The sequence below is a fragment of the Lichenostomus cassidix genome, chromosome 5, assembly GCF_008360975.1.
Source record: "Lichenostomus cassidix isolate B80296 chromosome 5, HeHo_3.0, whole genome shotgun sequence".
NCBI lineage: Eukaryota > Metazoa > Chordata > Aves > Passeriformes > Meliphagidae > Lichenostomus > Lichenostomus cassidix.
Window position 1 is genome coordinate 32675478 of NC_139486.1, and position 23382 is coordinate 32698859.

The following is a 23382-nucleotide window of genomic DNA, read 5'->3' on the forward strand; positions in this document are numbered from 1 at the left end:
ATTACCTTGGGAGGAAGGATTCCTTTACTCAGTTCTGTGCTACAGAAACAAATACAGATCTGTGTTTAATATCAAGATTTACATGTAGTTAATAATTCTTAAGTTATAACTCTTACTCTGAGATATAACCTCTTCTTTTCTTTTACAATTTTGAAGATTTTAAAATAGCATGACTTTGGGCATAATACAGACTTGAGTATTAGGTAAATGCTAATACTGTAATTCTGGCTGGCTTTAAATGTCTCTCTAAAAAACGGACTTGTTTACTGTGTGGTAAACAAGGTATTTTAAATGCAAGCTGTGACTGACAAAATTGACTATTATCTTCTTTCCTTGTCAATGTAGTTATTTTTTTTTTTTCATCTTCTAAGCTACAGAATCTCTTGAAGCTGATCAGAACTTTGAGAGAAACAACAGTATAAGGGAGGGTAGAGTTTGTCCTTTCATTTTTACTTTTTTTTTAAATTAATATTTTAATTCTTTAGGATTATGAGTTGTGTGAGGAATGGGGACACTTGTATCCTGTCCCAAGAGAAGACTTGATCAACCTTCACCGTGAGCACCTTCTCCATTTACTGGAGATGGGAGACACGGAAAAGGCATTGCAGGTAACAGCAAGATACTCTCAGCCTTAGAGCCACATGTCAGATAAGTTGACAACTGTTTTCCCTGCCTTCATTGTGTGTGTTTTCATGGGTTTTTTTGTTCCGCCCTTAAGAGATGCTATTTGCTAGATAAGCTTTCAGGATCCTAGCTCTCCTCTGTTCTGCTTAAGTAAAAATCCAGCTTGGCAATTTAGTTCTTGGACCTAATAGCTTAAATGTCACTTACATGGAAATACAAGGCTCCTTTCATTTGAAAAATCATAATGAAGTATGTCAGTGCTGCTTAAGCAGAAGAATCAGGAGTAAAAATAATAACATGGATTGGTCAGTTGTGCTTCAGTGCCCATCTGAATTAGTGGTGTGAACTTTTCTGATTTTAGTAGTGATGGAGCTGTCACTTAGTGAATTAATTTGCTTACTGGAACATTGTATGGTAATAATCTGTCTTGGGCGGAAGGCAGCAACATTCCAGGAATGTTGTAGGGTTTCAGTGTGTTTTGTTTGGTTTTGTAGCTTTTACAAAGAATCGAAGATCCTGGTGTTTGCCTTGCCATCAGTGAGCAGTCCCTTGACCAGCACCCGAACTTGGCAGCCTCTCACTTCTTGGCTGATTACCTCACAGCTCACTTCTATGCCAATCTGACAACAGCTCGCCGGAATGAAATCCAGGCACTCTATATAGGATCAAAGGTCAGTAAAATCCCTACCTTGAGGGATTAACAGCAATAAATAATTGTATAAGTAATTTTGTAATGCATAATATTTCCATAATATAAAAAGCCTGTCGGTTTTACCAGAGCATTCTTGCTGTATCAGTTCTAAGATCCTGAGTCTCAGGATCCAAAGGAAAGTTAGGGATGGTTTAAAGCTTCTCTTCCCCTTCTCCATTTTTGCAGTTCCATGTTATGAGGTGTTTGTAACTCCCAATATGAACAAAGCAGTCTTGTGTTTGAGTTGTGGGAAATGGAGGAACACACAGGCTGAAAGCGGATAGGATGGAATGAAATAAAATTGGGGAGTTTGTCGAAGCAGTTGCTGTCTTTGTTCCAAGTGAAGAAGGAAGTATCTTCAGCTTACTCTCTGTGTCAGTAAGATGAGGTGTCCTATGTATGCCCACCTGTATGGTGGTCTTTGACTTCATGTTTCTCTCAAGTGCCTTCCAGAGGTAGACAGTATCAGTCATTTTTCTGGATGGCCACTGCCTTTACTGAAGTCACACAGATACTGTGCTCAGCTGGGGAATAGATGCGTTAGTCAGCAGATTACCTTAGCTGAATGCATTACATGTAAACAAAATGCAGTGCTTTTGGTAATGTCTGTTTTGGTGTAATATAAATAGCAGCTTGCTCCATTGTGTGCCACAACAGTATTTTGCTGGGCTGCCTGTTTCCTTACTTGTTCCTTCTGAAGGCATGACTTAATTTGAAAAGCGTCCATATTAACTGTCCATCTAGAGAATTGCTCTTATTTTCTTCTCTTAATGTTCCCTGTAATGATGGAAGGATAAGGACTGGGCTAATAGGCTTTTTATAAGCTTATTTTAATAAGTGAATGTGCTGTATGATTCTACAACATGCTTGTCACAACAGGGTCACAAAAGGTTTTCCACTCTTCCATATCCTCTCAAACAAGGCAGTGTTTTATAGAACGGAAAGTGGAAGCTCAGTAATTCTGCAAATCCACTCTGTAATTCTGTAACAGAAGTAGGAATTGGTCTGAGAATCCTCATCTCCTTTTTTTGACCTCCACCTGTTACTCCATTCTCTGCATAAGTTACTGCTCTAGTTTCTTGTCTTTAATCTCTCCAAAACGCATATTTGAAGATGTGTAATTTTACAAAACGCTTTTTTCCCTTCTGTCTCAGGTGCTGCTGACTCTGCCTGAGCTCTCCCGTGTTAACTACTTCCACCTCTCCTCAAGGCCACTCCTCATGCTGGAGCAGCTCCTCATGAATATGAAGGTGGACTGGGTAGCTGTTGCTGTGCAGACACTGCACCAGCTCTTAGCTGGGCAGGAAATTGGTTTTACAGTGGAAGACGTTGACAATTTGCTTTCCAAGTATGCAGAAAAAGCTCTCAACTTCCCTTTCACCTTAAAAGAAAAGAGATCAGGTAACTTTCTATCAAGATGCTGTTTTTCATTTGGGAAAGAAGGGCTAATATCCTCCCAGGATAATTTCAGCAATTGTGCCATAACATTTTTTAGATGTGTGCCTCCAGTTTCCCTCTAGCCCAGAACATGTTCTTAAAGTCTTTGTCTTTCTTGTAAATAGATGTTTTCAAGGACCAAAAGCTTCAAAAGGTTCTTGGACTTTTCTCTGTTGCTCCCTTTTGAGGTTTCTTTTCTTATGTAATACTGATCAGTTCTATTTTACTCCTGTTTAATGCAAAGTCACTGACAAGTACTTCTAAAGCCTGCAGCCAACTGCATCTTCCCTGAAATAGACTGGGGATTTAGTCTTCTGTACTATTTCCTTCTACCAGAGTCCTATTCCTTTTTCATATAGAAAACTTTTAGACTTGTAGTTCCATTTAACAATCTCATTATGGTTCTCCTTTCTGGTTTGCCAGTCCCTTCTCATCCATTATCTTTGAGTCTCTTGCATTTTCATTCTCTTGCATTAAGGTTTTAGAACTGGAACAGCAGAGGGTGCTGGAGATCCATTACAGTGCTTTTGTGTCACTGTATTAAAAACATATGGTTCTGTACCTATCTGTATCTATTTATACCTGCTGATATGGTACCAATTTGCATTATGTCAGTTTCCAAGTGTTGACTTCATTTTGTGATTCAAAGATGCAGCTCTTGCTAACATAAAAGCATTAGACTTATCTGTCTTTTCCTGCCAAATGATCTATAACTGTGCAAGTATGTGTGTTCCTCCCACTGCGATGTGGAGCATTTAATATTTGGCATGAGCTTCTTGTGGAAACCAATTGTTTTCACATCTCTGCTGTAGTATTCATATACCTATCATTACTCCATTGCTTTGATAAGGATCCTTACTTTGTTTTTTAGGTAATTGAATTTTATATAATTTTACATTAATTGCTGTAGATTAATTTTTGTGCAAACAGTAATTTATAATTACATAGGTAGTCCTATTTTGTGCTGACATTCTCACTTACTCCTGTGAATGGATTCCTCTAATCTTCTTGAAAACAGATAGATGTATTTGCCAATATTGCCCTCTGATTTGTTTTCCCCTGTTCTTCCCTTTGTCCTAGATTCTCTGATACGTATCCAAGAAAGTCTCAATCAGGTATTGGACTGTGAAGCATTGTCTAAATCAGGATCATCAGAATTATCTCCTGTCAGCTTTACTGGTAAGGTTAAGACCTTGGTGCCTGTTGGGGTTTAACCTCAGCAGCAACCACAGCTGCTTGATCATTCCCCCACCAGCCCCTTCGCAGGTGGGATGTGGAGGAGATTTGGAAAAGCATAAAACCTGTGGGTTGAGGTAAGGACAGTTTAGTAACTGAAATCAAGTAAAATATAATGATAATAATGATGATGATGAAAAGGGAGATAAGAAAAAGAGAAAGAAGAAAACCCAAGAAAAACAAATGCTGTATTATACAATTGCCCACCACCTGCTGACCAGTGCCCAACCCATTCCCCAAAAGAGATCAGCCCCTCCCAGCCATTTCCCCTCAGTTTATTCACTGGGTATGCCATTCTATGGTCCTTGAATTTTTTGGTCTTTGAATGTTTTTTTTTTCCTGGGATCCCTCTTGTGACCTGAGGAAATAGCATGACTTTTATTGTCTGAGAGGCTCCACTCGCAATCCTCAGACACAAAAAAATGGAAACTAACTAATTTAAGCCAAAACAACTTAAGAATATTTGTAGCTAAGAAACAACCAAAAATTCTTCTGTACATTCTGTTCAGCAACTAATGCAAGAGATACAGTCTGTGTGTGTTCTTAGGGAAAGACTAACAAAAAATAGCCTCAGACCGCCAAGCATGATGATTCTCAGCAAGTGATGGGCCTGAGCTAGAACTGCAGAATGATATGCTGATCTACTTTAGGGTGTCTGAAGTATCTCCTGGTTCTGTATCCTGAACTGAAGAGTCTTCTTGCCTACATGAAGTGACAGCAGTATCTTGGACTGGGCTGTGTAGCTTTTCAGCTTTTTCTTACAATGATCAGCTTATATCTCTAGCCTGTTAGAAAACTTGAATGCATTGTCCTTTAATGTTTCTTTGCAATTCTGGTTATCTACTTGAATGAGAATGAGTTAGCTTTAGTGAAATGGAGATTTTTGTTCTTCATTAGTATAATATTCATGTACACAGAAGGTGGCTTGCAGGGGTGCAGTGACATGTTGAACTTTTTAATTAGCCTGTTGTGTAACTGATTCACATCATATAAACTAAAAGCCTATCTAATACTGTAAACTTCGTTCAATGAATATTTCATTGTCAGGGTCAAAGATCATGAAGGTCATACTTAAAATTCCTTCCTCTGTGAACTGATTTTCCCCCAGGAGATTGAAAAGGGGATGAGAATAGGGAGGGATATGCTATTGCTAGCCATACCACATCTCTCCTAAGATAACAAAGGAAACTCTTAGTCTTCAGGAATGTCAACACTGCATATACTTAAGATTCTATTTTATGCTATATTGCTTTTTAGTGTCCAATGACTGTGGTATTTTTTTTCTTCCTCCCCCAAGAACAGATGTTGACAAGTTGTCTTACCCACCTCTAATTAATAAGTACATACTCTTGCTTATCAGCACTGAAGTACTGTAAGTTTAAAATCTTACAGTCTTAGCTTAAAGCATATATATTCCTTACATAAAGTTATTCTGCCATGCTAGCAGAAAGATAATGGTAGTCATCTTGTGAGCCAGAAAGATCTTATAGCCTCATTGAGTCTATAGTGTTTTCTGGTACTCGAGACTCTGTTAAAGCTCTTAAACTTGTTTTTCTTGGCCTGGCTCATTTTCAGGTGTAACCATATCTGCAAGTCCCAGAGACAGAAGTCTGCAGCAGAACTTGTTTCCTCAAGAATTTGTGCCTCCTGAGAAGCCACCACCAAAGCAGCAATGGATACCTGATGACACTGAAACGATATGTATGGTTTGCAAAACTGAACGCTTTACTATGGTACGGAGCAAAAATGAAGTACAGACTTTCCTGGAACTGTGACCTTAATATAAACACTTCCTCATAGTCTGTTCCCTGAAAGACCTGAGCTACTTTAGCAAGTTTGTGTGCATCACCATAGGCCAAACAAGATTGCCAGTCCTTTGATATTTAACTGCCAGTTTCTGTTTAGAATGGTTGAGGAGACTGGCAGCAGTTAGTTCCTTGCAGAGTTCTTTGAAGTGATAGAGCCTAAAGAGGAAATCTGGTCATCATGACAACTATGGGATCTCAAAAATGTGTAACAACAGCAGTATTAATATTTGAAAAGGCTGTCTAGTTGACTGTACTGGCAAGAAATAACATGATCTCAGTATGATTCAGATTACAAATATAGAAAATTAAATCTTTGCTGTTGGTTACACTTTTCTAAAGATATTTTGCAGAGTACTTGAGCAACTGCATTGGTGCTCTAAGGGAGAAGGTTAATTTTACAGGTATGCTGGCAGTCTGTTATCTTCTACTGCTTAGAAACAGTACTATTTTTTCAAAAGTGTCTGTTGCTTTTGAATTGGGAAATTACTACAATCAGAAAGACAGTCTACAGCTTCTAACTTTTCCAGATGATCTAATCAGCTCTGTGAACAAAGCTGGGATAATTTAAGTAATAGAAAGCCCGAGACTGCTGCAAATATATTTTAAATACTGGCTTCTGTGTTTTGGGCTTGATTTTTTTTCTTTACTATGCCCTCTTCAAAAAGGGATTGTAACAGGAAAAATCAATCACTGTATAAAGTGATTCTGAAAAGCCTTATCCTGCATGTTGTTTCCTCTCTTCAAATGGAGTAAGTTTACTCGTGAGTAGAGAGAGATACAGGAGGAAACTTCAGTAAATTCCCTTTGTGACTCATCCATGACCTCTTTTGCTTAGTTTAACAGGCGCCATCACTGCAGGCGCTGTGGCAGGCTGGTGTGCAGCTCTTGCTCCACCAAGAAAATGGAAATAGAAGCTTGCAGAGAAAATCTGTCTCGTGTGTGTGATCAGTGCTATAGCTACTACAACAGAGAAAACATGCCTGGCTTGGTGCAAAACACAAGCATGTAAGTCCTTCTGTCCTAGTTCTCCTCGATTTTTAGCAGAGTGGATGAATGGAATGAGAGAGACATAAGTATTTGAATTTATGTGGATAATACAACATCAGCTTTTTGGCCTCCAACTGTTGGGATTTTCAGGTTTGGTAGGTGTGGGAATGTTCCTTATGCCTCAGTTTGCTTTTCACATTGGAAAGAACGCTGAAGGGCCAGGTGACAAAGACTTTAACTATCAGTAATTCTTTAAGCATCATTTAAATACTAACCTAAGAATTGAATGCTTTGATTCAAAACATAGCAGAATTTGCTACAGTGTGACAAAGTTCTTCGAAGTATACTCTGCTCCAGGATTAATATTGCATGTTGACTAGCTCTGCTGAGCATACCAGTATTTTAGTTATTTCATAATCCCTTGATTATGACTCCCTGAACCCTTGGGAATTAAAAAGCAAGTTCCTGATTAGATGGGCTTTGAAACTGCCTTTAATAAATGAGACAGCTGTTATGACAGATTTTCATGGTGTGGTTGCTTTCAGCTGAGAATTGGACTGAAATTCATTGTGTGTATGCAGGCCAGCTGGTGAAAAGTGCAGCTGAAAAGAGTTTTATTCTTTGTGACCTTGAGCAGGCTTGACAGCAAGATTTACTCTTTCCAGCCATGCTTTCAGATGCATTTCCTCTTTTCCTAGGAAGCCTGTAGATACCAGTATTCCACTATGGCAGTAGCAGGAAGAGAGCAATTCTGTGCAGATTTAAAGAGGAACCTGTAAAAAAACAAGCAGTCACTTGTAGCTGAACAGTTTGTGTCAGAATGGTTGCTTGCATTGCCAGATCAAGCCAGCAGTGCCCAGCACTGAGCATGAATGCCACCTGCCATGTTTTAATTAATTGTCTGGGTTTTTTTATACTCACCTTGTTTGCATGTCAAACCCAACTAAATCTTAAGGACAGAGACCTTGTTGCCAAAGACTTCATTTTAGCTCTGATATATCCTGATAATGGTCAGTTCGTGTTCTCAATGTCTGCTTTTTTATGATGTATGCAACAATCCTATTCCTACAGAAGGTCATAAAAGCCAATTACTTAGTGCAGGTGAAATACAACAATGCAGAGGCAGGATATTAGATTTCCAAACAGAAGTGGGTAGGGGCAGGACAGTGTGTTAAAGAGGACAGGTAGGGATAGATGTTGTATTTTTACATGACAGTATTCTGAGGAGGCTAGCCATATTGATGTCTCTCTTAAAACCATGTTTCCCCCAGTGTGCTGGAGTAGGCATGATGGTTCTTTCTGTCATTTTATTACAGCAGAAAAGAAGATCAGGACCAAGTGGAAGGTAAGGAATGGAGTAATGTTAAACCTCAGTTTTTTTGAAGAGGCTGATACACCTAGTTGCAGCTAAATGATTGTGTCCTGAGTTCTATCTGTTGTGCTGCTTTTGTGAATATAGTAATTGCTCTTTGGTGCCTCAAATTCCACATCTAATATCATAAAGCTTCAGGAATAATAGAAAAATTTAATTGACTTTTTCTCTGCTGTTTTCCTCAGAAGGTATTTATTAGTTTTTGCTAATTCTGGTGTTTCAGGTGATTCTGCAAAATTTTCATACACCGATGTGGAATTCTGTCAGAACAAGACACAGTTATTTGAAGTGCTTTTTGCAGTCCCATGAACCATGGTGCAAAATTTGCATTTGTATGTGTGTTCTACAAAGCAAATAAGAGTATTTTTCCTTATTTGTTCCTGTTTTAAGTATGATAGGCTATTTGAGCTTTTTTTCCCTCTGCTGTTGATGGACATTTGCTTTACTGCTACCTTTGTTTCAAGACTGAAACAGCTGAAATGCAGCATTTGTGTAGCATTGCTACACATCACTGGTCTTATGTGATCCATTCAATAAGATTGGATAAGAACAATGTGGAAATCCTCAGATTTAAGAAGGAAATAGTTCTATTTTGCTTTTCTAACTTACCTGATGAGACTGTGAAGAAGGCTTATCAAATGTTTTCTAGCCTAGTTTATATTTGTCAATTCAGTTTCTAGTTCCATTTGGAAAAGTGGAGGGGGGGATCTTGGGGTTTGGTTTGGCTGTTTTTAATTCACCCTACAGTTACTCAACACTCTAAAAAGGGATGTGAAATTTAAATCTGTAGGTTTTGAGACTTCTTAATTTTTTTCTCCAGACGAAGCTGATCAGGGGAAAGAGTAGCAAATTGTCATTATTCTCCATTTCTTGGCACAGTGAGATTGGCCATTGTTTTTTTTGGAACCACAGTCACAAACTTGAGTGTCAGAGGGCTTGTGCATTGTCAGCTACAGCTACACTCAGATGACAGAGTGTATTTGATTTATAACTATTCTGGGTTACAAATTTCAAAACAAATATTTCCTTAATCTGAAGGAAAGAAAACTACTTTTCACAGAAATTATTTTCTTGAATCATCTGATCAGAATTCCAGTTTTCTGCAGTACTATTTTATATGAAAATTTAACATTAGGAGTTAGGTCATCTTTTCACAGTCTTTCAGCTTAAAGCTCCTGGACCCTATGTTCAAGTAACCGGAATTCTGAAAAGAACATAGTGGTGGTGAAGTCAATTTACCTTTTCTTTTACAACTGGTTTTTCATTTTCCCTTTTGAGCTGAAACCCACAGCTCTCCTATTTCCAGTTCCTTCCTGCTCAGAAATATTTAATAAGTTGCCTGAGGGAGGGTTTAAGAGGGAAGGCTTCTGTGCTTGATGCATAGTAGCACAAGAGTTAAAAAGTCATTAAAAAATATGTTACTGGGACCAGTTTTTGGTAACTGGTAGTGGTAGTAAGTTTAGGTACAATTTGGCAGCCTGCTGAGGGAAGGAAATGTGTCTGTAATCTGTGCTGGACATGTGATGCTGGCAGGGAGTGGCACATGAAAGGCTTATAGATAACTATTTTATGAGAGATAGGAATGCTCTGCATTATGTGTCCTTAGCCAGGTTTGTTGCTTCTTGTACAGTGACTTTTTATATGTTTTCTTTTTTGCTGTAGAAACTTCTAATAATGAATATTCCACAGTGGTACAAATACCCAAGGCAACTGATCTTGAATGGATTTTTTCCTTGAATGAAGAGGAGAATGAAATTGTACGCAGTGAATTTTATTATGAACAGGTGAGGTCTGGAGAGAGTGCAGTATAAGGAGTTTCCTGGAGAACTACCTCAATACTAAATTTGTCTGTCTTTCCTCAAATTGTCAGGCTCCCAGCTCTTCCTTGTGTATTGCCATCCTTAGCCTGCACAGTGACAGCATAGTGTGTGGCCATCAACTGATAGAACATTGCTGCAAGTTGTCCCAGGGGCTCACTAATCCTGAGGTGGATGCTGGACTTCTTATGGACATCATGAAACAATTGCTCTTCAGTGCCAAAATGATGTTTGTAAAAGCTGGAAGGAGCCAGGACCTAGCTCTCTGTGACAGGTGACTTAATCAGATATTCACTAGGATGTATTGAGGTACTGTCGAGAGCCTTATCTTTTTTCTTTGAGGAGTGGAGGTGGGAGAGTTATTTTGTGTTGGTACTGTGGACATTTTAAACGAGAAGTTCATAACACAGGAAAATGTGGAAGTTCAAACAGGAGAAGTTCAAGTAATGTGCTTAACAATTACTGAGAGAATTCTCTGACTAGGAAGAAACGATTTACAAAGATGGGTACATATTTTACTTCTGATATTGTGTATCTGATTTCAACCTGTATTTTAATACAGGATTTTAAACCTGTGCTTCCTGAGAATGAACACTACACTTCCCCATGTTTTGTCCTATAGAGCTTGAGGTGGCAGGTGTGATACATAAATTTCACATGTACTGTTTCAATTTAGTAAGATACAACTGGTGTCTGCAGTCAGTGTGTTACTGAACGTGGCAAAAAAACCCCAAACAATACTAAATATTCTGAATGGCATACTGTGGTGGATAGAGAAACCTAATATACTGGTGGTTAGTAACAACTGTCCTTAGAGTTGTCTTTAACATAAAGTTCTTCAATGTATGATAATAGTGAAAGTGTATGTATTTGTTTAACTTCTAGCTACATCAGCAAAGTGGATGTGTTGAATATTTTGGTTGCTGCTGCCTACCGTCCAGTGCCATCTTTGGATCAGATTCTCCTCCCAGCAGCAGTAACAAGATTAAGGAATCAGCTTCTGGAAGCAGAGTACTATCAGCTAGCTATAGAGGTAATGCTAATGGAGGGATGTCAGTGTTAACGCTTCCGTAGGGGCTTTTGTTTTCCTCTCTCCTGAATTCAGATGGATGTGAAGTGTGAAATGGACAATACTTAACCGTTACCAACTGAGATTAAGTTTCTAAACATGGAAGAAATAGTTTTCTGAACACTGGAAAAAAATTCTGAGAAGGAAAAGTCCTGCTGTGGAGCAGGCTGCAGAAAGGAAAGAATAAGTGGCCTTGTTTACTGGTACAGTTAAGACTGGAATGGAGTAACTGCAAGGAAGTCATTAAATGGAGGAATCTTGCATCCAGTAGAAGGAATGAGACACTCTTTGTGGCAGGACTTTATCTGAAGTTTATAAATTTGGTTCTGTTTGTCTGTAATTCCACAGCAGACTTTATGTTTACTTGGAAATCAGCAATGTTGGCAAATCTATACATCAGAGCTCATCTGTTGTGGTTTATCATCTTGTTTTCCTCCTGCTCCCAGGATTTTGTAAGCCTCTGTTTTATGGCATTGCACTTTGTTAAATACAGGATTATGATACTACAGATAGCATTATGATTTGTTAAGCAGTAATAAATGGCAAGAATAGATGACCTATTTGAATAGAAATAGTTCTTGTTTAAAAGCAGCTGGTCTACGAAAGAAAATCAGGAATAAGTTTTATCAGCAGAGTTGTATGAAATGGAAAAATATATTGGCAGTTCATGAAGTATCTTCTGTTGCTTTTCTTAAAGCCACAAACCTGATGCATTGTGCTCTGTAAAAATCATCTGCTTTAGAAAAGCAGATGTGAAAATGTCCTGTTTTACAACTCATGAACTGAAATTTCAAAGATAAACAGTAGTTTAAACTTGTACAATAAAAAATACTTCCACATTTGGAAATCATGGGTATTCTGGTAGTTGGCCTCTTGTGCCAGTAATATGGAAATAAACGGCACAGGTTTTTCATGTGGTTTTTTAGTTGTTTCTTTCTAATGGGAAATGTGCTTCAGGAAGTGAAAGGTCAGAATCACAGACTGTGTGATAAGGCATTTTTACTACTTTCTGTGCTGGGACTGTGTTGTAATATTAAAAAATGATTTTGAATTTAGGTTTCTACAAAATCTGGATTGGATCCAGGTGGAGCATGGCATGCCTGGGGCATGGCTTGCCTTAAAGCTGGAAATTTAAGTTCAGCAAGAGAGAAGTTTAACAGATGTTTAAAGCCACCCATGGATCTAAACCAGCTGAACCATGGCTCAAGGCTAGTCCAGGATGTGATACAGTACCTGGAGTCCACAGTGAAGCCAGTACTCATCACAGTAAGAATCTTCTCCTCTCTTCTATGGGCTATGGCAAAGCCAAGTCATGATGTTTTAGCACCCATCTTACAGCAATGCATGTTACAATATCAGATGTTAGGGTAATTTTTTCCTTCTTTGTAATGATTCTGTATTGCAAACTCAGTATTGTTGAGAAATTTGTTAGGTGTTTCGTCACAGCGAAGTGGTGCCTGAGAACCAGATAATAGGATTTTGTAGTAATTTGGGGCATATTTTGTGGAAGGAAAAGAGACTGTACTGGAAAATGTTCTATCACTACAGTCTAAGGAAGGTAAACTCAATCCCAGCAGTATTTTGTGATGCTGCAATGATGCAATTTTTCTATTGAAATTCTGATAACTTTGCAGAAGTTCAAAGACTTTCAAATGCATTCCCACTCCTCTTACCAAAATCCACTATTAAATGGTTTGGAATTCTGATTAGGTACCAAAAAGTTCCTTTTAGTACTAGGTACTAAGTAACTGCAGAATCATAGTGATGAAAGACCAAGTACATATTTTAGGAGAATAAAAAAAACAGTTTTGAACTGGGTTGTTGAAGCAGCTGTTGACACTGGAATTTTGTTTAAGTAAGCATTCTACCTGTCCTTGGAAACAGCTATGCTGGCTACAGCAGCATTCAGCTCCTCTGTTGATAGCAGGGTTCCAGTCTAGTGTTTATGAAAAGCATTACTGGATTCTCACCCCTCTAAAGCAATATCTGTTTTAAAAGCAGCAGTAACAGAAATGCTTCAGGGCTGAATGACAAGATCTGTCTGAAAAGGTTTTCTCTTGCTCATCACCTATCATTGGTTCTCTGTGTTAATGGCAGGACGATGATTACTTTGCCACATTGAGGGAACTTGAAGCAACACTGAGAACAAGAAGTCTGTCTTTGGAGATGATGTGTGAGGGGAAGATTCAGCACAACAGCTACTATCAGGAATGCTTGTTCTATTTACATAGTTATGGCACTAATCTGGCAATAATAAGCTTTTACATGAGGCATGACTGTATGAGAGAAGCACTACTTCACTTGTTAAATAAGGTGAGTAATTCAATTTTCATCACCGAAATGAAAATTTGAAAAACAGCAATGAGCATCGTGCAGTCTATGGGTGGTTTTCTGCACAGGAGTTTTCTGAGGTTCTGAAATGTTGTTACACAAACTGTCCAGTGACTGACAAGGATTCAGTGAGACAGAAAACCAACTTTGATCTTTACATCTTGTGTTTAATCTCTCTTCCCCATTGTGTTGAAAGAGGGGTTTCCAGAGAGGAGAAAGTGCGGTTTTGGGGGGTTTTTTTATAGAAGAGAGAAGGAAAATTTTGGATTCCAATATGCAGATAACACCTGACACTCTACTCTCTATCTCTGTGCCTCTGTCTCTTGGTATTGTTTGTTGAATGAGATTACCTATGTTTGTACTTCTGTAACCATTAGGAATATAAGAGAATACAGAGGACAGAAGTCCAGGGAACCTAAAACATGGTTTCCAACTCTCCTTTAAGAAAATTGCATAATATAGGAAGACTTAAATATTTCTGGAGTAAACAGTTCTGTTGGTGCTAAACTACAATTAAACCTAGAAATTATTCCAGGTTCTTACTAATGCATTAAAGATGCTTCTTAGGAGATGTGAATCCATTATATCTCATCACGAGCTTGTGAGAGTGTGGGGTTTTCTTTGTTTCCTTTTTTAAGTTGCTGTGCTTGTGTTTGAATTATTGATTTTTTTTTTTTATTATTTTAAATAATTCTTATTGAGAATGTACAACTTGCAACACCAGCTTTCAATATCTTTATCTGCTTTTGAGCTTTGTTAATAGAAAATTAAGTTGCCTTACCAGCTCTGCTTTCTCGTTGTACCATCAGTCATTCTAAGATCTTAAAGTCATGTGCATACTAATTTAGCTTTTTTAATGTATCTGTTATTGTCAGTTTAAATTTGCTTGTAAAGAAAAGTTGCATATTTTTACAATGTAGGTGATATAATTTCACTTCTTAAGTAGCAGACTTCAAAAATACTCTTGAAAAATATTCCCTTTGGACGAGGAACTGGTAGTAGTTATACAAACAAGGGAGGGGGGTTTGTTCTCCTAAAGCTGTAAGATACTAAGCTTCTGACAAAGCATTTTGCAGTTAGTTGTTTGGATACATTTTATGTGTACAGACTTTGTCGCTTGTATCTTACTCTGAGATGTGTATTTTAAAAAATTCCAAAAAATTTCATGTCAAGCCTTTTAAACATATATGCCAGCCCTGTTGACACTTATTAATGTTGCTGTGGAAAGAAGCACATGTGAGGCTGCATTTGCAAGACCACAGTCAAGAGGTCAAGGGAAGTAAATATGGCCCTCAAGTCACTACTTGTGAAGTTTCATCTGAACAACTGTGCCCAGTCCTGGATTCCCAAGTACAAAACAGACTTGTCAAAGTCTAATTGAAGGCCACCAAAGTGTCCAGGGGCCTGAAACACCTGATACGTGAGGAGAGTGACAGAGCTAGTTTTTTCCTTCTGGACGAAAAGGGAAGAGGAGATCTGTGTGCTGTTTTCAGTTACCAAGTGGGTGATTATAGCAAAAATAGAGCCATGCTTATCTCATATGTGCCCAGTAAAAGGGTAAGAGACAGTGGACACAATTGGGAGCAAGGGAAAGTCTAACTCATACAAAGAAAAAGGTTTTGGGTTTGGTTTGGGGGTTTTTTTTGGTGCATATATTTTGACATGGGAACAGGGCCACAGGGACAATTATTGTTGTTGAATCACTTTGTCATGCTCAGAACTTGGAAGTCATTCTTTGAATGGGGTTTTGAACACAATAACCTCCAGAAATCCCTTTCAATCTAAATGATTTATTAATTTTCTGATCTCCATTGCTTATATGCCTTTCTATTACATGAGGAAAACAAGCTACAGCGGCTTTGCTTCAAGCTACTTTCTGTTTGTGTAGGAATCCCCATCAGAAGTGTTTATTGAAGGGATATTCATTCCAAGTTATGAAAGTGGAAAGCTGCATATGTTGGAGAACTTGCTGGAAACCATTGATCCAGGATTGGAAAGCTGGGGAGTCTACTTGATTGCAGCCTGCAAATACTTGCAAAGAAAGAACTATTACCATATTCTGTATGAACTGCAACAGTTCATGAAGGTAAGTTGAGGGACAGTGCCATCTCTTTCAGTGAAATTCTAAACACTGCCAGACTTTTGGTTATTTACCTTGATCTAAACTTGCACAATGGATGAGTATAGTTTTGCTTCTTTACAGTCCTAGAAAACATAGAAGGGCCTGAGCCTCACTAAAGGTGATCTGATCCATGTCATGGATCTGTCACATTGTATTAAATAAAATACAGACAGAGCATTGCCTTCTTTGTGTGAGCACTTTAATGCAGACAATGATTAGTGAAGGTGGTGTCCTGTGGTCCATCTTAGTGGTGAATGCATTTCTTCCAGGATCACGTCCGTGCTGCCATGACCTGCATTAGATTTTTCACTCATGGAGCAAAGTCTTACACTGAACTTGGAGGAAAACAGTCATGGCTTCTAAAGATCAAGGACCATCTCAAAGTCTATCTGCAGGAGGTCTCAAGAAGTTCAGGAAGGAAAAATATGGCATTCACTTTTCGGAAGAAAATGTCTGCTACAGATGTGTCGAGGTATCTATAAACAAGAAGCTAAGTTTTAGGATGGGGAAATTCAGGCTTTAGACTTTGGGATTTTTTATTGGTTGCATTTAAGTTGGCGTTAGCTAACATTTACTGGTTGTCCTTGACCCAAATCTGCTTTTATGTAGTTACAATTATAGGATTCCCATCACTTTTCCCCCCAACAATCCAAACCAGGAGATAGGCAATTGTTTCTACTAAAAATATGTATATGTGTGAGATGATCTTCCTTTAATTTAAAAAACAAACAAGAACCCTACAGTGCATGGACAATCATACATCAATCCACAAGTTGGTTTTTTTTTTTTCTCTTCCTTTCCTCTCCACGAAGCAAGGAAAGCTACTGGGGTAGCTTTCTACTGGGGTAGCTTTCTTTCACTGTCTACTGGGGTCAACTCAAAACTTTCCACTATGTACAAGTTATGGGTGCCAGAGATAAATTTAGCCAGATCTCCTGTACTTGGGGTTTTATATCTTGGTTTTCTAAGGGACTTTTTTCTTCCGTTTTTTTAGGGTAGACTCTAACATAGGGGAGTGTGTCTGATGAGGTGAAGAAGCAGAAGCAGATACTTATTTTGGATCCAGATTCTCTGGCTCACTTCTTTGAAATAATGTGAATAATTGTTCAACTTCAGTTCGTGATGCATGTTAAATGCACAGATCTGAAAAGTAGTATTGCTGCAGACTTGGCTACACAATAGACAAAGTCAAAAAGCAACTAAAGTAGTTGTTTATAAGTATGTCCTCTTCTGCAATGTGTTGAAGAAATTAGTAAGTTCACATAAATAATAATAGACGCTTTATTACAAAATAAAGTCAGAATTTTTTCATTATCTAGGCACATCAATACAGTTGATCTGCAGATGGAAGTAACAAAGTTCTTGCATCAGTGTGAGAGCTCAGGAACCTCTCAAATGACAGATTCCCCCTTGCCCACACTCTTTGGAAACAATAACATGAAAATGGATGTTGCTTGCAAGGTACTAATTGCTATTTTAAATACATTTTTATTGTTTGTCAACAACACTAACTTGACATGCAAGTTGAAGCATTTGATGTTTGGAGCAGCTTGTATTTTTTGTGGGCAGGTTTCTTGTGCATGAATGCACCTCATCATTTATGAAAAATTCATGTTTTTCCTCAAAGAGGCAGAGAACATGTGAGAACTTGGAGCTCCTCTCCTCAAAGTTCAAATTTTCAGAGGCAGAGCATCCAAACTACAAATAGTAATGTGCCTTTTGACTGTGCACCCCATTGTGTTTGGAAGCAAGCCAAATAATGCTGTTGTTCTAACCATTCTTAACTTCGGCTCATCTCCATCTGTAAGTTGCCTAATGTCCCTCAGGGAAGCAGTATGTGAAAATAGACCCTATAATTTGCTGTACTTCTTGGGATGATGCTGTTTTCTTTTTTAATAATGCATTTTCTTTCGGCCTCTGGGCAAAATCTGGATTTATATTAACATTATTTAACTGTACATAATGAAAAAGGAATGTGCATCCCCAGACTTGTCTATGCATCTCTTTTCAGGTCATATTGGAAGGCAAAAACATTGAGGAGGGGTTTGGGATTGCATTTAGAGTTCTGCAGGTATGGAAAAACTTAATACAACAAGCAATAATATTACAAAGTAACTCCTGAAAGCAGCAATTGTTTAAACAAAAGCCTTTTTCCCCCCAAAATGGATTTTAATCCCCCAAAAGAAAAACTTCTTGTGAGAAAAGTCACAAGTTCAGGTCTTACATGTCTGTGTATTTGTGGAAGCTTGGTAAAGAAATTAGGATGCTGCTTCAGTAGGACATTTCCAGACTAATTGGGTCCTACAAAGGAAGTAAGTACAGCTTTTCCTTTGATGAGCACCATGTTCAGTGTCTCAGCTCTGGCAAACCATAATCATAGATGTGTGTAGGGATCTCTGATGTGGTAGCTCTCTGCAGTTCATGATAGTCATGCAAAGACAGTGAATAAATAAGGCCAAGGCTCTCTCTGTTCTATTCTCCTGATTTGAGAGAGCAAAACGAATTAACTGGAAACTCTCACTGGGAACCTCTCCTTCCTCATGTCTGGCTAGAAGGTGAGTGCTTGTCAGTCAGCATAGCTCATGAGTCTCCAAACTCTTCTGAATGTTTCTCATCCATACGGTCCCAGATGGTAGACCAGGGCCACTTTTATACAGAGGTGGCATACTGAGAGAGTATTTATGGATGTGGCAGGCCCTGCTCTTTCTTTCAGGTCAGGATGTACAAGACAGAATTCCTGTTTCTAGAGAGATGGAGAGCCTTAGAAAAATAGGACTTCTCAGCAGCAGCAGTAGCCACTACCCCCAGTGAAAATGGAGCAGCGAGTCCAGCTGCCTATCATCACTTCCATTTCCATACTTTTTTTGTTGACTTATTCATGACAGGATCAGTCCACAGCTTTTATCACCTCTCATATGGGAGATGTATGATGGTCAGTTGCCTCTGTTTGGGGTACCCAAAGGGTGACTGCTGGTGGGGTGGCTGGAGAAATATATTGGGAACATGCTAAATGAGGGAGAGGTGGGTAGAGATCTAGGGAAGATCTTTTGCCTGAAGAAATACAACTGATGTTTTGCCTCTCCTGAAAAGAAGGTAGTAACAACACTCTTGTTCTTAAGCACAATTGATTTTTACCAGTCTGGTTATAGAAAACCTTTAAGTCACCACTCACCACTTTAAGTTTTCCACTGTAAGTTTTCCACTCACCACTGCTCACCACTGCTCACCACCTGAGCAGTGGTGAGTAGAAAACCAGAGGCCCCCTAAACAGCTTTGACTCTTTGGAGCATTTTGTGGTATTGTGTCTTTAGGAGAGATTGTCTCAGTTGTGTGGACCCCCTCTGAGAAAACCTGCTGAAAACATTCAATGTCTTGCTCTGATGTTCCAACTTCCCTTAGGATTTCCAACTGGAAGCTACAGAAGTGTACAGCAAAGTGGCCAAGCAGCTGGTGAAGCAGCAGAAGTACAGCGAGATCCGGCAGCTCCTGAAGTGTGTCAATGAGTCTGGAGTGGCAGCAAAAAATGATGGGGATAACATTATCCTAAACTGTCTAAATGAGTTCAAAAACATTCCTGCTGAGGTAATTCTATCCTGCATTGTGTCCCTTTTGAAGTATAAAAGATACATACAATACAGACTACACAGAAATCTGGTGCCTGTACTGCTCTTTTAGTGAGTCTTTCAGATGTTCTGGCTCTGTACTACAGGCACAGTTTAAAGGTGGGAGTGCGTGATTTGCTTTGTACAAGGTACTCTGAGAGGCAACAGTAAGTAGCTATAGTACACTCCTACCCTGCACTTCCCAAATAGATACCCATGGTGGGGAGAGAGCATTTGCTTCACAGAATCCTGCCAAATGCTTCTGATTGCAAAGGAGGTGTTCCTTCAGTGAGGCTTCTCTGGCTAGCACAGAGGATGTGTGCAGGCAGAAACCTCCTGCCTCCATAGGAACCAATTTTGTGATTCCCTTTGCCTACCACAGTGTTTTTTCCATGCCAGCTAAGGAAAGAGATGCACTCTGTTAGTTCTGTTTATCAGGTTAGGGGATGCAGTCCACTCCTTGGGTCATGATGGGCCATGAGGTAACTCCTGCTGGGGTGCAGAAAACCTACAAAGTCATTTCATGCCACACGAGCCATGTCCATGAGAGACTCTCATGCTCATAACATTCTCTAGGGATACTCTACAAGACATAGCAGGCAGGAGAAGCTGTGGGTAAAGGGAAGAATTGGAAATCTTTTTTTTTTAATTTTTTTTTTATTTTGTACATCTGCAACCCTCGCAGTTGGAACAGTGTAAGCACCTGCTGTGGTCTCAGGAGCCCTTCCTGTCCACAGGAGTTTGATTCCTGATGGGGTAAAGGTTTGCAGACTATTATCTCTTTAAATGTGAACACCTTTTCCCTTCTTTGGGTACAGGATCTCGATAATCTGATTCAGGATATGGACAGTGATGAAAACAAGGTAAGTAAAAGCACAGTAGCAAGAGCTAAACAGCCCAGTCTTGGTCTGCAGCTTGCAGGCTCTTTTTTACTCTCTTTCCCTCTCATCCTCATGCAAACAAGATTTTTAAAGGCTAATTCCTAGATGGTAGAAATCACAGTGAATGCCTCAAGGCCATGGTGTTTGTGACTGTGACATACAGGTACCAGTTGGTACTATCCCTCTTTTTTCCTTGAGAGTCCTCAGAGTGAGGGCTAGGCATTTGTTAGAGTGGCAGGAAAAGTATTTCAGGGAGACACATTGGTGGATTTGTTGTGTTTGTTATTCACCATTTTGCATAGGTGCACCTAAGTTTCTAGTAATGACAGAGAACTAATGATGACCACTTCAGTTTATAGTTTCAGGATTATATTATTTGTGTGGTGATTGACAGTTAAATTATAAAACTTCTCCACTTCTGATATACTTTTTCCTCTTAGAGGAAATGAAGCCTAAGCTATTTTATTTCTTTGTTGGTTTTCATACCAGCTGGCCAAGCCACTGGAGAGTCACACATAAATATGTGAACTGTAGATGCATGTTTAACAGATATATGTGGCTGTGGCTCAGCATTTGGCAATTGATGTAGATCCCAAGTGGCAGAGCTGGGAGTAAAATCTTAAGATCTGTGACTGTCCTCTGCTCCAACTGACTGTCACTGTTGTAGGTAGATTAAAAAATGTGCTTTTAGTTCTGCTTTGCTGTAAGATCTATCACTGAAAGATGAGAGTTGCTCTAGAACCAGCAGTGGAAGAAAATGACAGATGCAGATTCTTTGCTCTGAGGATATTGTAATTAATGCACAAGATAGGATCCCTGATAGTAATTTCATGGTCCTACAGTAAAGGAGTTTCTACAAGACACAAACTTAATCAAATACACCTGTCTATCCACCTTTGTCATTGGGATCTGCTTTGGGATGCCATGCTCTGTTTAGGAATAGGGTGCTACTGCCTTGTATGACATGCTTCTGGTCTGGGTATTTCCCATGAATCCTTGCTTAAGCTTATCCAGTTAATTTGCCACAGTTTTCTGACCAAGTTCTGACTGCCTCTCGTGCTTCAGATCCAGGCCTACATGACGTGCAACAAGCTGCGTTCTGCGTATCTGGTGTCGGTGCGGCAGGACAAGGCTCGTGCCGTGCAGCTGGTCCAGCACGTGCGGCAGCTGGCCGAGAGCAGCGGCGATGACGTCGTCAGGGCCATCTGTGCCCAGTGGCTTGCAGTGCACCAGCCCAAGGCCAGAAATCGGCTTCCCCAGGGCACTAGGAAGTAGTATGTAAAGGACATTCACCATCATACTGAAGGAGGAAGCGTCAAGGTAGCTCAAAGGTGTCTGGTTCAGCACTCTCTTGGTAAAATGCGACTCTGTTGACTGATGTTGGTGGCAGATGGATGCTGCTAATGTGCCTCTGGTGAAGGGAAGGGAACTAAATTACAAGTGCCAGTCTTGTATTTTGACAAACAGTCACTACCTCAGGGTGTTTTTTGGCTCTCTTTTTGATGGGGGAGGGGGACAGTTTCAAATTGAACAAGGAAAGATTTAGGTGTATGGAAGAGAGCACTTCTGTTTCTGGCTTTAGTTTCTGAGTTTTGTTGGTTTTTAATTTTGAGGGGTTGGTATTTTTTGAAAAGCACTGAACTTAATAATAGGTGTTTTATTTTTAACTCAGAAAACATATGTAGAGAGGACAGAAAAATTTTATCAACTTGATGTAGCCTAGAGTATAAAATTTTTGTGATATTTTCTGAAAAATTTTCAAGATTGGAGAGTTCTTCTGTTACAAAGACTAAAACTCAGAGATTTTTTTTAAGCCTCTTTACAAATCATTGCTACTTCTTTTTTGCCCCCCCCCCCACTAGTACAATGTACCAAGACTTTAGTTTGTTTGCAAAGGTAGGAACTGATTCTTCATGGCAGGTTTGTACGTACCAGTCTCACTGTGTGATTTGTGCCATAGCTGTGGCACTTGGGCCAGAGCCAACTAGATGAATGAAGTTATAAAGGACATATCCGGTAAGGGGAGTTCAAAGGGAAAATAAGCCTTTATAATAGTTGGAAAATCTCGTACCTCTTTATTACCCAATAAATTGTTGTGATGCAGCGTTATGATTGAATAGTTGATAGTAAACTTCCACAGTTTTTCATCAGGTATAACAAAGAATATGTATAGAGCAAGCTGTGGCAAAATTAAACAGTGGTCTGCATCCCTGTCACACAGGGATGTATTTATTTATTACCAGGATAATCTGTCCCTATCGAGTACAATAGAACACCAAACTTGACATACCCAGTGTTGACAGGTTTTGCTCTGGAAGTGTTAGGTTAATCAGTTTTATGAAAAAGTAACAGCAATATTTGTGTAATGGCTGTGTTCAGGGATGCTGAAAAAAAGTAGCTGCTTCTCTGCAACTAGTATTGGGACATGAGAAATTGGCAGAAATGTAGTAGACAGTAGTAGGACCTTCAAAAAACAAACCATGGTGTTCCGCAAGAGTTTGTGCTTGCTGTTTACATGTATTTCAGTACAAGAAGTAGGAAAACTAATTCACTTTCTTGTTAAAAGGTTGTTTACATCAAAAAACCAACAGGTTTTCTGAAGTGTAATGTAATTGTAAATAGTTCTAGTACATAAAATAATTGAGACTGTCAAGTAAGAGTTTTGCACTATCCCCAAGCTTACTATAATGAAAGAACAGACTTCTGTGGTGTTGGAAAGGATTCAGTCCATCTTCTTCAGGGTTTCAAGAGCTGACACAAACACCTCTCTTTGGAGGTGCCACTGAGCAATCAGAAATGACCACATGTGGCTTTCAGAATCCCCTGACCACATACTTGCATTATCTCATTAGTGAGCAGTACTAATGAAAGCTTTTGTTTCCTTGGCCAGACTGACCTAGCTTTCCATCAGCTTACAGCCATCAGGCTAATCCCAAAACGTGACACTACCTATGTCTTCAGTAGTTTTTAAATCTCTGATTATGGGGAGGAGATTTTACTGTTTGTGGGTATCCAGATCTGCATTGCTGTAACACCTCCTGTTCTGCTCAAGTTCTTTCAGCTGCAGAGAGCATAGAGAGTGGAGTTTGCCATGCAGATCCGTCAGTTCCATACCTGCCTTTATTCCTGACCTCTTTGCACTGTACCTGATGCACTTTATATAGTGTTTGTTGTGATTTGATGTTCTTAACCTGGAATCGTAGGGATGTTTCTTGTACCAGCAGAACTGGAATTTTGATCCTGACTAATTACCTTGTGTCATAAATAGTGCAATTATGAAGGGGCTTTGATTTTTTGAGCAGCAAAAAGGGATTGAATACTGCCAGTTTAAAAGAATTTCTCTATTACTGACCAAGGTTTGTTTACAATTAAAAAAAAATAAAAAGTATTATGACTGTTAATGTA

General features: G+C 39.1%; 1 protein-coding gene across 6 annotated transcripts in view; it reads left to right on the forward strand.

The window, feature by feature from the left end:
- Nucleotides 1-23382, forward strand: part of ZFYVE26 (zinc finger FYVE-type containing 26) — a 48386-nt gene extending 25004 nt beyond the window's left edge. For 5 of the 6 annotated variants that reach the window (XM_085062122.1, XM_085062123.1, XM_085062118.1 and 2 more), the window contains 19 exons: nt 486-608; nt 1119-1295; nt 2470-2716; nt 3833-3931; nt 5564-5721; nt 6632-6801; nt 8100-8128; nt 9818-9939; nt 10026-10246; nt 10858-11005; nt 12098-12307; nt 13139-13354; nt 15261-15458; nt 15764-15966; nt 16814-16955; nt 17506-17565; nt 18894-19076; nt 19915-19959; nt 21043-23382. In XM_085062122.1, the coding sequence (XP_084918248.1) occupies nt 486-608; nt 1119-1295; nt 2470-2716; nt 3833-3931; nt 5564-5721; nt 6632-6801; nt 8100-8128; nt 9818-9939; nt 10026-10246; nt 10858-11005; nt 12098-12307; nt 13139-13354; nt 15261-15458; nt 15764-15966; nt 16814-16955; nt 17506-17565; nt 18894-19076; nt 19915-19959; nt 21043-21252 (2961 nt within the window). In that variant the 3' untranslated portion in view covers nt 21253-23382. The remainder of the gene's footprint in view (nt 1-485; nt 609-1118; nt 1296-2469; nt 2717-3832; nt 3932-5563; nt 5722-6631; nt 6802-8099; nt 8129-9817; nt 9940-10025; nt 10247-10857; nt 11006-12097; nt 12308-13138; nt 13355-15260; nt 15459-15763; nt 15967-16813; nt 16956-17505; nt 17566-18893; nt 19077-19914; nt 19960-21042) is intronic. The other variant, XM_085062119.1, reaches the window with a different exon arrangement.